We start from the raw sequence: 15,212 nt of genomic DNA, 5'->3' as shown, positions 1-15,212 counted from the left end.
TTCCGGTCAAATTGAACCATTATGGTTTTTTTTATTTGACACATGTGTAATAACACAATGCTCTATTTCAAAAAAAGAGTCAGGGAATATGTCGCTTCGCATATTTGTCAATAAGTTTTCCGAAACAGACATCTTCCTAATAGGTATAATTCCTGCATTTCGGTTTATCATTATGATAAATCTGTGTTTGGTATAGTAGTTTTATATCTTTCAATAAAATCATAAGAATAAAACAATTTATTACCTCATTAAGACATTCTTTAAGATGTTTAGAATATAACCAATGTATTCACTTATAGCTAAATGAAATATAACACCATAACGTCATCAAAACAAATGTGACGTCACCATTTAGCAAATTGTTTTTATATTCTACTGTTTATGTTGTGACGTTGCAGAATTTCATCTCAATATTTATTCTTTTCAACGTTAAAAAATATGTAAATATGTAATTCGTTTTAAACTTTAATATCATGGTTCTACATCTATACAATGAATGCTGTTTGGTAAAAGGCATCGCTGTGTAGTGGTCGTCCCTCGGCGGTGCAGGTGTAGACAGGTTAGTGTATTCGTTATTTCTAACCGAAAGAAAATATACATGTATGAGAAAAAGAAATCTTCAACATGTAATCTACAATATGATTCAACTCGCCATGTCCTATATATAAATATATATTACTGTTGTCCCGTCGTGATGACTCGGAGACATTTCTGTTCAAGTCCACAAGTAATGACAGAGGCAATTATAACTTCATTTTGCTAATGAAAAAATGATATTTTACTACAGTAGATCCTCGTTGGCTAGACTGGTTCCCTGCTTACTGATATTCCATACAGTACCGATAACGATAGTGTTAGGGGAAGGAACTCCAGACTACCCGTTGGCTCGCTTGGCTCGAATTTATCGTTAGCTCGAACTGAATGTAAAGGACCGATTTATTCATACTGAAGGTAAGCCTTTCCGCTTGATTCGAATTCCTCGTTGCCTCGAACTGCATTGAAGGACCGATTTATTCATACTAAAGGTAAACCTTCCCGCTTGACTCGAATTTTCCGAGGCTCGAAGTAAATTCGCCGGTCCTTCGAATTCGAGCCAACGGGGTTCGACTGTGTATTTCTTCTAACTCCTAATAGAAGCGATATCAAAAGATATTTATCAAAGTTGACATAATTTTATACGATTTATGTTTTATATGCATAACTGTGATAAAAGTGTGTGTTTTTTAGAGAGAGACGCCTTCTGGATACAGAAATATGCCTAGAGGATATCATAATACAATGTTTACCATGTAACGAACTTTAAAACAAACCAGCAACAAACTTTAAATAACAACAGCATTTATTTACGAACAGTTTTACAAAAGAAATTTCAAAGAAGTAATGCTAAAATTTAGATACCTAGAATAAATAATTACAAAACATTCATAAAACATCTTCATTGATCCTGGTATTTTGAATGTCCCCATGATGAAATCCACATTGAATATTGAACACACTACATGCTCACATTTTAAATCCAACAGTATTTTCAAAATAATTCCCTCAAAAGGTTGAAACGTTATGCTCATAGAATAACTAAACTAAATCCAATATTGCAGATATATTTAGAAACTTTAAGTTTACCCAAGCACAAAACATCCTTAAGAAAGTTCTCTCAAATCTTCTCGAATCTTGTTGATTCTAAAACTTCTATGCATTGAATGAAGAGAAAATTCTATAACACTCTAAGTAAATCCTGATTTATGCATTAAAATCACCAAAAAGGGAACAACAGTCTATTTATATGAATCTAGGTCAACTAACAATACCACTAGTCAATTAAACAATGCAGCAATATATCTAATATGAATACAGTACACAAATAACAACAAGGGCAGGGATGGACAACCATTAGCCACAATAGGTTATGAGGTGACGCATCCAACACTTGGCGCACAACCCAAGCACCGTCTGACATTTTTTTTCGAACACGTTTTAGGAGAATAAATGTGTTGATCAAGATCAGATCACTAGAGGAAAAAAATATTGAAAGAGTTCAGGAAGCAATATGGGCTCCTTAATATTTCGCTTAATTTATTTTATCTTTAGTATATTTTAACCGTTTGTTAATTTGCCTTTTTGATCAATTCAATCTGAAGGGATACTATTGTAACGAATGCATTTGTTTTGCAAACTAAGGTTATCACCAAATAATTTGCTGGAGAATTTAGGTTCTTTCAGTGGATGTTGATAATGGATAATCGCAGAATAAGGTAAGCGTAATTTACATCCTAGATTATAACGTAACTTTTACAAAACAAGTTAATTTACATATGTTGTCAAAGTAAAACTATTTCTTTTATGCAATGAGTGTCGTAATAGTTTCAATACAACAAATACACACTATTAGAAAATCAAATAACCGGCACCGTGTATTTAGGGCATGCAGTTCAACAACTACAAGACACAAGTTTCTGTGTGAATTTTGACGAATTGTTTCGATGCTGATCTCTTTTTGCTTAAAATACATTGAGCAAGGGTTTGCATCATGAAAACATCAACTGGTAAGAACTCATAGTGATAGAAATCAATAGCTGATAATTTAGAAGGAGATATGATTTGTTTTAAGGATATTCAATAATACTTGACTACTGAGATTTTCCCTGTAGTTTACATTATAATAGTTATATCAGATTTGTCTAACTAAATCTTCACTTTTTTCAAAAAATCAAAATCAATATCATGATGCTTTGAGAATGCAGGCGCTGAGTGTTAATGGTTGAGTCCTTTGTCGGTTAACGTATGCTACGTGGACATAGTTTTGTGAGTTTTGTATTATTTTTTTTTGAATACATAGGAAGTGCTTTGAAGCAACATTCTTGATGCTAGATTTTTTGGAGTTTTTGTCACATATAATCAAAGGTACAGACTTAACCAACAGACAACACTTACTGTCACCACAGAAAGACACACTCACAGCAATTCTAAATACAATACTCGTACAAAGAAAGTCCCTATCACGATATGCAAGCACGCGAGTGATATGGAAATGTGTGAAATAGTTGAATGTCGTTGACACTTAACTCACTTTAGAGATATAGCACAAACAAATTCATTAACGTTGTACTTAAAGCATGTTGTGTTCCATGTTTAACTCGTTTTCAGCTATCAAGATATGTTTTGATTCTTGAAAAATACAAGTTTCTTTCCGCTTGATCTGAATATCTCAGAGCTTGTGATATATAGTGTTGTCGACATTGTTTTGGCTATTGTACATACTCGCATTACGAATCAGGCATATTGCAAAGGTCTGCATGGGTAACAGGTTATACTAAAGACATACTACATACAGTCTGAGTTTTAAAGCAGTCTATGTTTGTTATACGCCTGGTTATCCGAGGTATGGTCATTATCCGCTCAACTAGTTGTACTATCGAATCTAAAATAATATTCTTGTTTTCCTGGTTAGCCGAAGTAACTATTATGTATTCTCTTTGCTAGTCGTACATTCTGATCTTAGATGATGTGCGTTTGTTTTCTTGGTTTTTGGAGGTATGGTCATTATCCGTTTCGCTAGTCGTACTATCGGATCTATACTAATGTGTGTCTGTTTTCGTTATAATCCGAGGTACGATCATTATTTGCCATACTAGTCGTGTAACTCGGTTACAGAATGATTGAATCAAATATCCGAGTAGAACTTTTTTAAAGTAGTCCATATTTATTCCTTCTACTGATAATCCGAAGTATGGCCATTGTCCGCCATGCTAGTCGTACTATCAGTTTTAGAACGGTGTTTGTTTGTTTTCCTGATTATCCAAGGTTTGGTAATATTCAACAATTATACTAGTTTTGATATCCCAATTAAATAATAATTAAATGAAATGCCAGACAAACTTTTGATTTTTAAAGTGGTCCAGTTTTGTTCCTTTTACTAGTTTTGTTTGTGGTATGGTTATTCACCGCTATACTATATGTGTTATTCGATTCCAGAATAATTAAATGAAATGCCCGACCAACGTTTGTTTTACCTAACAATCCTTGATAAACAGACTTAGTTTTTTATATATAGTATGTATGCACTGTGCTGTTTGTAGAGTTTTGTGCTGTTCTTTCATGTATCTTGTTTGTGATTTTTTTGTTTTTGTGTTCTATGTCTTTGACGTTGACCCAGTGCCATTAAACCGGGTTTATGTTTAAACATTTTACTACCGAGCTTGTTTCTGTAGTTTTTCACATAAGTATTAAACGAAGTTAATGTTTGTATCTTCTACAGATTATCCGACGTCAGGCCATTATCCGCCCTGCTAGTCGTGAAATTCGTTGCCTTCATGTTAAAATGAAATGCCTTAAATGTTTGTTTTTAAAGTTGTCCATGCTTTTTCTTCTACTCGCTATCCGAGGTAAGGCCATTATCCGACATGCTAATCGTGTTATCCTCTCCCAAAATTATTAAGTAAAATGCTCGACGAACATTCGTTTCTAAAATAGTCCATGTGTGTTTCTTTTATTCGTTATGGTCATTAACCGCCCGGCTAGTCCTGGTATCCTGTTCCTTAATGATTAATTGAAATGCCCGTCCAACTTTTGTTTCTAAACTAGTCATTGTGTGTTACTTCTACTTGTTATCCGAGGCATGGTCATCCCCACTCTTAGTGTTAGTTGCCGACCTCGATCTGGTATTCGATGCGGACATGCCGGTATTTTGTACTTCGATTTCCACCTTTGAGTGAACGGCATGTATCTGAAACAATTATAAATGTTTTAATTTTCAGTTTGATAGCAGGCTATTTTGAAACAATCAACATGCTTAAACGAAACATGTGACATAGTCGACAGCCAGGTGTTATTGCTATACTTCACAAATTTATGGAATTGGTTATACAATTACGGGGAATAATTTACTAAACACTTTATTATTCTTATGCTCATCTTAATAAGGTACTGACATTCGATTATAAAAGTTAACTCTATACAAATTCAACTCCACTTGTCAAACGTTTGTGAAGTGAATGGAATGGGATATTTATGGTCATCTTAAGTGCCTGACAAATAGCTTTCGCTTATTTACAGACAATAATACAACTTCACAAAATTCTTTCCATTAAGAATACAACGTGGAACATCAGATACCAATTTTAACGAATTAATAATTGAATGAATATTCAGTAATCTTCCTAACAAGAAAACAAAGAATGATCGAATTCTGAAAAAATATAATTCAATGGCTATGCTAATGTCAGCCGTTATCCAATGATATCGCTTACCTTTGGTAGAAACACCACGAGCTGTGTGACTGTAGTTCCAATGATATCGCTTACCTTTGGTAGAAACACCACGAGCTGTGTGACTGTAGTTCCAATGATATCGCTCAACTTTGGTAGAAACACCACGAGCTGTGTTACTGTAGTTCCAATGATATCGCTCACCTTTGGTAGAAACACCACGGGCTGAGTGACTGTAGTTCCAATGATATCGCTCACCTTTGGTAGAAACACCACGAGCTGTGTGACTGTAGTTCCAATGATATCGCTCACCTTTGGTAGAAACACCACGAGCTGTGTGACTGTAGTTCCAATGATATCGCTCACCTTTGGTAGAAACACCACGAGCTGTGTGACTGTAGTCCTGTAGTTCCAATGAAATCGCTTACCTTTGGTAGAAACACCACGAGCTGTGTGACTGTAGTTCCAATGATATCGCTCACCTTTGGTAAAAACACCACGAGCTGTGTGACTGTAGTTCCAATGATATCGCTTACCTTTGGTAGAAACACCACGAGCTGTGTGACTGTAGCTCCAATGATATCGCTCACCTTTGGTAGAAATACCACAAGCTGTGTGACTGTAGTTCCAATGATATCGCTCACCTTTGGTAGAAACACCACGAGCTGTGTGACTGTAGTTCCAATGATGAGACATCCGGACGTGATCCCATAAAGCATGACAACCTCATTCTCCAGGAGAAGAGACAAGGTGAGGCCAACCGCGCTCAGGACGACCACGTTGTACAGACAGAGGCCAATCTGGTGAGAGTCGTTCAGGGCCTCGATCTTTACCTGAAATTTTACAAAATGTTAGACCCGAATAACAAAGGTCCCATGTTTGGAATGCCAAACTGCTAACGAATTAATATATACACACCACAAATTGCTGAGCTTATGTTTTTCACTGCGTGAGCACCAACGCCATATTTCACAAGTGGTGGAGCCACTTTAATTAAGCATTTAATTGCAGGTTGTAAAAGAAATCGCGCCAAATTGTATGCGATAGTAACATCATTTAAGAAATGACGTCGTTGAAATTTTATCCCAGCCCTGTGCGTGCTGACGTTTGATTTAGACGTGAAAACTGTTTAATTAATATCAATTTTGTGTCTTTGTTTACCCCTTTTACCATCTGAGAGCGTATAATAGCTATAGTTTCTCACATCCATTGTTGTTTAATACGAAATTTATTTATCTTGTATACTGCAATTGGTATAAATAAGACATGGGTCGTTTCCATTATTTAAGGGCCTTCCACAGTGCAAATGTGGGTAGGGAAGGTAAAAAAATAAAACGTTTTAAATGTTCATGTTTTATTTAGTTTTGAGGAACGATCATTTTAAGGAGTAAAACATACATTCTTGGTGACCTGTTTTTGGGTAGCAAGGAGTTGAACAAATTTACATAAGAAGATTTTAACAGATTTGGGATAAAAAAGCATTCACATTCTTTCGGAAAAGTCTGTCGACATTATTACTTTGTTTTTGTGTCAAAATGCCCCAGACTACCTAATCAAAACGGTCTTGAGAGTTCTTGATGATATCGTTTCAAATAAAAAAGTTATTCAAAAACATAATGGAAAATAGTGGATGTTTTTAAACATTTTAAATTTTGGTCCTTCGATCGACGTTTGCATTGTGGCCGACCCTTAATGACTCGTTTAATTAATAAATATCACCTTGAATGACGACTCATGTTATATTTTCTAATTATGAAATTTATATCTCATGACACTTTTTTGCCAAAAAAAGAAGTTTTTACTTATTTTTAAAATAAATGTTTGATATATATATGACGCTAAATTGTTAGGGCAAAATCACGTCATTTTCAAAAATACGTAAAATATGTTATACACCAGAGAGAAGACACATTTCGAAATAAAACATATACTGAACTGGACTAGACCAAAGAAATAATGTCGTGTAATAATGTGCCCTCGGCACATCATTTCAATATGGTGATTATTTGTTGCAAGTTGTAAAATCCTTAAAGCGGTTCAAGAGATACAGAGCGAACGCACAATGTAGTCATATGCTGGTTGTAACATGCGCTCTTCACGTAGTCGAAATATGGGGAAAAATTTCAAGCGGTTCAAGAGATCTAGAGCGGACACAATTGGTGGTGGAAAGACGGAAGGACAGACGCCAAAGATAATTAGAACAAAAACAATATGTCTCCCCGCTTTTTTTTTCTTCTTTTTTGGGGTTGGGGGGGTTGGGGGGGGGCATTAGGTGTAAAAAAGAACTCTCGCTGCGGTATACACCTGAAACAAATATATATGTATTACCAAGATCCGGTTAACTTGCAAGAGGTGGGTTTGTTATTGAAAGTATTTCAATTAAAAACACCATCATTTGTAGTTTGTTTTTAAAAGTATTTCTATTCGATGTCAGTTATATGTAAAATATTAGTTTAACAATTAATTTCAACAATTATAACCTTTCCATTAACATACACCGAGCTGGTTTATAAAAAATGACTGTCATAAGAAATTGTTTGCGTCCCAAACCATCTCTGCAATACAAAGCTGATATGCTAGCCCGGTCGAAACTTTGCCTGCTCATATCTCCGCCGACGGCAGTCCGATCGGGCCAAACGAGGTACCGTTTGAAATAGCCGTCACGTTTGCGTGTCCAACCCGGGGAGCCCGGCCTCGGAACGTGGTCTAAGTTCCGGCCGGCCGGGCTTCTTTAAGTAAATACCGCTGTCAACCCCGAGTAATTATACTCCGTCTTTAAACTGTCTTGTACCAGCTGAGGAACCGGGAAACTTTCTATGTAGCTACAAACTGTGTGACCTATACGAACCAATTTTAAATCACTTTTAATTATCCTAATAGCTTTTCTTTTCAAAAAGCTAATCCCTTTAACGTACAACTCGTGCAAAGCTTTAAAGATAAAATAATTTCTCCCATTGAACACAAATATTAATAAATCAATTAATGCCCCATACTGGCAAAGCCTACATTCCTTTTTCTAATACCTTTTTTTAAAGTAATTGATATAACTCAGTCTCCTTTACACTGGGCACATACGTATGGTCCTAATTGGCGTCTCCTTTACACCGGCCACATACGTATGGTCCTAATTGGCGTCTCCTTTACACCGGGCACATACGTATGGTCCTAATTGGCGTCTCCTTTACACCGGGCACATACGTATGGTCCTAATTGGCGTCTCCTTTACACCGGGCACATACGTATGGTCTTAAATGGCGTCTCCTTGACACCGGACACATGCGTATGGTCTTAAATGGCGCCTGATTTAACCTCGACTCATAAGTAAATAATTTTATGGTCGGAAAATGCGCCTTAATGATACCCGACTCATATAAACAGGGTGTTTCATTTATAGCTGTCCCCTTTAGAACCTACGTTTATGACGTATGGTTTCAAGATGGCATCATCCAGAGAACAGTCTAAAAAATTGTAAAATTATTTAATAAAAGGAAATCACCAATAACAGTTATCAGTCAGAACCTCGAAAATAAGTGTTCAGATTTAGTGAAATTGAACAAGAAACAGATAGTCCAAAATATTGAAAGGTTTGAAGATACAGGGTCGGAAGACGACAGACCGGTTGCCTAACAACCGTTGACGTCTACGACCCGTGTTAAAATAAGGAGTGCGTGGAACAGATGAAGACTATGATATGTTAAACCTGAAAGGTCGGTTATTAGGGTGTTAATTGACATAAGCATCTCTACAATTTCTAGCAGTGTTTTATAATGTTTATAAATTGTAAGAATGCTTTAAAGCACACACCATACACTGTTTCCATGACATTCATCATTTGAAACAAGCAGAAAGTCATTTGCAAAATGGATGATTGCAAAAAAGCCACATTGTTGAAAATGTATGGCTTTTAGACGAAGCCCATTTTATTGTCCAGGAAAACAAGATGATATTGTAAAACTAAAAACCAAAACTATTACACTGAGAAATCCTTGCACGCTGAAATAGTTGCAGTCGGGGTAGCCGGGAATAATAGGGTCTTTCTATTTGAGAATGATGATGACAATGCAGACACCATTTACAAATGTCGTTACATGAGTGATTTGAAGGATATTATTTGCCAATATTGCAAAGGAACATTGCGAAGGCAATCTAAACTAATTTACTGACATCATTTAAATGCAGACATATTGTGAATGGCGATCCCACTTTCCCGATATGATCTAACATGAGAGTGTTTACTTTGCTGATATATTAGAAACAAGATATACATACCAGAAACTATCTCCAAATATAAACTAAAAGCAATTAAATTTGTAGCACTGGTGACATAAGCAAGTTGCAATGAATACTTGCCATCGTAATTGCAGAATATGGACGTCATGTATAGCATATCTAGTAAACTGACTTATTAACAAATAATAATGTAACGGATGGTAAATTAGATGTATTATGCATAACACAAAACTGGTTTATTTCTGATATAATGGTAAGAAAACTGATTTGTACAGTGTTTGGCTGTATTAAAGGTACTAGTGTTACATTACAAATGGGGTCAGAAATGGGTCAGAAATTATGAAATGCACATTTATGGTTTAGCGCCCACCTCACATGATTTTTTCTTTGTTTTAAGAATCGGCCCTACCTATCAACTCTCAGAAAGTGTTTGGGTCATGCTTTAAACATGAGAAGGCATTGTAAAAGAAGACATTACGTGTCGTGTTTCCCAGGCAAGGAATGCTCCAAACGACAGAAGTGCGCCCTCTATAATGTAGACGGACCAGCCGAAGTACGCCGAATAATCAGACCTGCACATGCGCACAAACGGTCGAATTTCGGCGTCGTTTTCATCCATATGTACCTGAAACAAAAATAAAATCAGTTTTCATGTCTGTATCTTGACGCTGGGTATATGAAGCTAATTAATCAGTACTTCGCTTATGCTGAAGATGTCTTTGCTGTTTATGTTGTTTGTTAGTTTTTTATATGTTGTGCTAACTAAATCTTACAATGAGCATGTCCCTGTTGTTTCAATTGCGCTTTGTCATAATAATTACAATATTAGAGATTGCAAAGTATTACACGATGGTCACCTCTTTTTCCAGGTACTGCACAACTACTGAATGAGGCCCAACTGCCTCCCATGCAATAAGGACGCCGGTCATCACAGCAACTAGGACACCGATTATTGCAAGAAGTTGGTAGTCTTTAATTGTCTGGAAATGTTTTGAACAAGTGTTGAGTAAATGTGTTTTTATAAGCATGGTTTAGGGGTAATTTAGCAAGTAAGAGTGAACTAAGTCGAAATTGAATAATAGATGCGGTAAAAATGTGGTTTGATAATGTTGACACCTGAGTCAGATGGAAACGAAAGTGGTCAGAGTGTTTCTTGTTAAAAGTAGATTTTGTCAATTCTTAACAATTGAAAGGAAGGTATAACGAGTCTTTAAAAATAAGAAGCTGTCCATGCTTTTTGAGTAGTTGCAATACAATACCATTTAGATGATGATTAAAACTCTTACCATTCTAAGAAGTTTCTTGTTGGTGAAGATTCTGTAGACTCGCCATGTTTTAGAGAATAACGCACCAAATGTCACTGTAAACCCGATACAGAAGAGGCAGACGCGAGCCTAAACAAGTAGAAAAGGATAAACTTACAGTACCAAACATTGACAAAGTTAAAGAAATTAAACACTATAATAAAGTCCCGTCAATTCCAACATCAACTTGTCCGTGGATGTGTAGTAGTTTGTACGTTTGTGTCTCTCATTAAGAGTCGTTTTGACTTTACCTTGTACATTTTAACTGCATTTACTTTTTTGTTTTACTAATTGGTTTATCCCTATAGTTATTAGTGCATAATTGTGACTTAGTTGTTTGAATTGTTTTACAAATATACACAGTAAATTTCAATAGTATATATTAAAATTTCATTTTACATGTGGTTAAATCAAAATGATATTTGAAAATTAAAATAACACTTATCCATGGATGCTTTAAAAACTACAGTGCTGCTTTAGACAAGAATTAAATACCCACGGAGCAATGCGAGTTTATAAATAAAATGGCAAACAAAGCTTAAATAGAAATTGCAACAATTCCATACGAATGACATTTTGGAACCACATATTTTCAGAGGCGGTATGTGACATTTCATTGACAATGCTTTAAGTGGAACAGAATCAATCACCCTTTACACTACCCTAAATGGTATTCTGGACAAGAAGTACATTAAAAAATAAACATAAAAGTACCGTAACTCTGCATAAAGCCACATTGCCTACACATAGCTAAACCGTATTTTCTGTAGATTCGATGTGAACGGTATCGGTTTGATTGGGACTGTTCATTATTAAATAATATGTGTAACGATGTAAACGATTTATTCGTATTTTACATTTACAATAATCATAAGAACCAGCAGAATTTTTAAAAAGTAATACAAGTGCGCCGCATAGAGAGCGCAAATACTTGTACGTTGTGTTTCTTAGTTGAACGTGAGGCAAAGCCGAATGCTTAAATTATTATCTCCAGAAATATGGTCCTCCCTAGAAATATAAAATGGTCACATGCATCGCATGTACCAAGGTTTAAATGAAAATATTGAATTGGTTTTAAGTAATGTGCAAGAATAATGTGTTTGCATTGTTTTTCTCCGCCACACAGACAAACTAAAACGGACCACAACATCACCTTGCAAACAGATCCATGCGTCGTTTCTGTCGGTTTCAGAAACACAGTTGAGTAGCACATCATACATCCCAATAGTAACACGTTGTTAATGTTCGGGGAGGACATCTTCACTGATCTAGAAAAAAAGAGTGAACAAAATATCGACTACTGGTTGACAGGTAAGATTTACTTAAATTAATCATATAAAATGATACTAAAACAATTATGAATATACGGTCTTTTAATGTTTTAACACACATGATCGTCAGAAGATACAAATAAATATTACACTTTTTCAATGTACAATTCACATACTACAAAACTTTTTGGAATTGCTCTTTAAAATGGTTATGTACTTATAAACTTACACATCTCAAAGAACGATATCATGATTTTTTCCCATACATAAAAATACATATTTTTAAATACACCCAAAATGCCCACATATGTTTATAAAATTACATACTGACGTTGATCATAATGTAAAGAAATAAACTAGCTGGCGTGTGTATGTACTTGACACTAGACATCATGGAATTCTATGACTTAAACTCTTGTTCATTGTCCATTCTAGAGCAAAGGAAATAGTGTTACACCTGTTTTTTATGAATACGTGTTTTACACTGTGGGTCTCTCGTGAAGTGACTGTTTGGCATTTATCGGTGTTTATCTAAACAGGATCTTTGTTTAATTTTGGACTATTGTGCCTACCCCTGAGGTTTCAATGCACACATTTGTATCCTTGCGTATTTTCAAGACATAGTGTATTGTTTTAAAATACTTGTTGTTCCTGAACACAATGTTGAACCCAAACAAGGAGAGAGCCAGGATGATCCCACAGGCTGCCAAGGTGCACAAGGTTATGTACATTACTGGAGGGATGGTGATCTCTCGGTAGGTCACATATGTCGAGTCACGTGGTATTTTGTTGTCTGAAAGGAACAAGTGTACACTCTTTTTAAAGGGCCGTCTTGTTAATACAAATGAGTAAAGGGGTTCGTTATAAGCTTTTCTCCTCATTCCTATACTTTTATATGTACTGTTACATATATATTACAAAATACATATTGCGCTGTTTAAACCAAATGAGTAATTACAAGGACAGTTATCTACAGCCATGACGTAAGAATGATTTTAAACTGAAATAGTTACACGCATCCGCATGTGGGCGATATAATTGTTTAACATGTAGTAAATGACATCAAACAAGCCAATCAAAACGAAGTATTTTTGGCCTACGTGGCCAAATATATTTAAAATGTAATTTGGTAATGACGTCAAACCTAATGCTCTCTTTAAGATATTCGGTGTACAAATCAACTTGCCATCTCATCAAGCGATTAGCAATAATGTTACATTTGGATGCCCCTTAGTCAATTGAAATTATTTTAACAGGAATTTCTCGCTTAGTACTTCTATGTAAATTGACCGTTCTAATAATAACAATTATTTGTAACATTTTAGTATGACATTTACATAAACTTTTCAAAGCATTAACAATTTAAAATGACACAAAATAATCTGGGATTAATAGGCATCCAAAATCAACATACTTGTAAATAGAAAACCTTACGTTAATTTCAACGATAATATATGGGTCGGTTATAGCTCATGTAACTATAAGAAGTTAAATGAATTTATTACCGCGGTCGCTATCATTCCCTTGGAATGAATTCGTTTATTGTTTAATGAATGAACTACATCCATTTTATGCTCATTATCCCAACAGAAATGTTATACGGTGAGTAGAAATGCTATAACTAAGTTTTAAAAGTGTTAGTAGGACACGCACTTTTTCAACAAATCTTTTTATTTCACATTAATTATATTTTCATACCTAGGTTTAACAATAATTATTTAAAATAAAAACATTTTCACTTTCCAGATATGCAAAGACTGAGCGCATAACAGAAGGATGCCTCTGGCAATAATACGTGAAACGTAGAGAGTCAATTGATGTATGTTCAAAGCATAACAATCAAAACAGACTTGAAAAAGAATCTTTGAAGCTTATGTTATGTTCTGTCAGTAGTTCAAACTGCTTGTACTGGTGAAAGAAATGTTAGTATTTGTTGACTATTGTACTGGTAATAATGTGGTGGATAGGTTCAACAATGACATGCCTTTCCATTTCAGCACTCCGTCAAACCAGTTACTTCGCTTGGTGTTGGTATTCCGTGTCACATAGCCGACTGTCACTCTTTGGCCTCCTGAAATAGATGGTCGAAGGATATTTTTTTCATTAAGACAAAGGTAATTGATCAAACGACGATGAATTGTATTATAAGTAGGAACAGTTATTCAAGTATAATTGTAAATATAAAGCGTTTTGCTCTTTGCAGTGACTATTCAAAATATTAAATTTTCGTAAATTAAGCATACTGCAAACATTTGTTTTTATTTTGAATCCAGACGTTGTTTTTTTAAATTGAATCGGATGACCTAAAACTCAAACAGCAAGATATACAAAGAAGAAGTTATTTTCATGAATGTCTGGTCTGTTTATGGTTTTTGTATTTGTGTATGTGGTGTTTGTATTTGTGTATGTGGTGTTTATATGTTTTGTGTCCCTAGTTCATTGTCGTTTGGGCCCTTTCATTATGGGTTATAAAGATGCTTTCACTGGTCTATCGGCCAAAATGTGAAATGTTTTCCCCGAGGCGTGATACAAACTCCTTTGGAAAGGTCTTTGGTAATTTTAGCTAAAAACTTGTGATGAGTATACGAGTGTTTTGAATGAACTGTAAAATAAGTTGGTCATTTGATTTAATGGAATCACTGAGGCATGTCTTAGGACAAGGATAATACTTATATTTAATACGGTACACGTTGAAGCGAAAATCAACATAATTACTGAGTACCTTGTATGCGTTGTACCACCATACTCTTGTCAGGATCAGCGCCTCCGTCTGCGAATGAGAGGCGGCCAGATATTCCGACGAGTGACGAGTCGGCCATACAGTTGAATATGATTTCGTTAATGTCGCCGTCGGCGTATGCAAACTCGCCGAGCGTTTTCTCGTAACCTGTTGAAAAATATGAATGATACACCATGACAATGATTATTCACAGAGACTTATTTGAGCACAATGTTTTGTTTCAATTGTGCAATGTAATTACAGTCAAATGCATGGATTAGCCAAGTACAAGCACACTCTGCGAATTTATTGCAAACAGAAACCTTTAACTAAAACATTAGCCAAACAAAAAGTTTATAAATTGTGAAACAGTTCTTTGTAATGGTAAGACATGAAGTAAACTCTAAATGATTAAGAATGGGCGGAGTGATCGTAGCCCTTCCTTATTATTTAGATTTTAACTTCAAGTCATCTAACAGACTTA

The 15,212-nt window shown here is 35.3% G+C and overlaps 1 protein-coding gene across 1 annotated transcript; it reads right to left on the bottom strand.

Annotated features, from left to right (window-relative positions):
* Positions 1-4,597: 4,597 nt before the first annotated feature.
* LOC128227367 (gamma-aminobutyric acid type B receptor subunit 2-like) lies at positions 4,598-14,828 on the bottom strand. Its single transcript, XM_052937829.1, has 9 exons — positions 14,732-14,828; positions 13,994-14,080; positions 12,652-12,802; positions 11,892-12,006; positions 10,721-10,828; positions 10,292-10,414; positions 9,913-10,059; positions 5,849-6,037; positions 4,598-4,723 (listed from the first exon to the last, which is right to left on the bottom strand). The coding sequence occupies exons 1-9, from the start codon at positions 14,826-14,828 to the stop codon at positions 4,598-4,600; spliced, it is 1,143 nt and encodes a 380-aa protein (XP_052793789.1).
* Positions 14,829-15,212: the final 384 nt, after the last annotated feature.

Source organism: Mya arenaria, chromosome 1 (genome assembly GCF_026914265.1).
Source record: "Mya arenaria isolate MELC-2E11 chromosome 1, ASM2691426v1".
Lineage (NCBI taxonomy): Eukaryota > Metazoa > Mollusca > Bivalvia > Myida > Myidae > Mya > Mya arenaria.
Note: the sequence above shows the minus strand (reverse complement) of the source record. Positions and strands in the feature narration are given on the sequence as shown.

Bases quoted from the DNA above. Each gene is read 5' to 3' on its own strand.
- LOC128227367 (XM_052937829.1), bottom strand. From the start codon at position 14,828: ATGGCCGACTCGTCACTCGTCGGAATATCTGGCCGCCTCTCATTCGCA. The intron at 14,081-14,731 runs GTACTCAGTAAT...CATCTATTTCAG, and splicing joins GGTGGTACAACGCATACAAG to GAGGCCAAAGAGTGACAGTC. The intron at 10,415-10,720 runs GTAAGAGTTTTA...AAACATTTCCAG, and splicing joins ACAAGAAACTTCTTAGAATG to ACAATTAAAGACTACCAACT.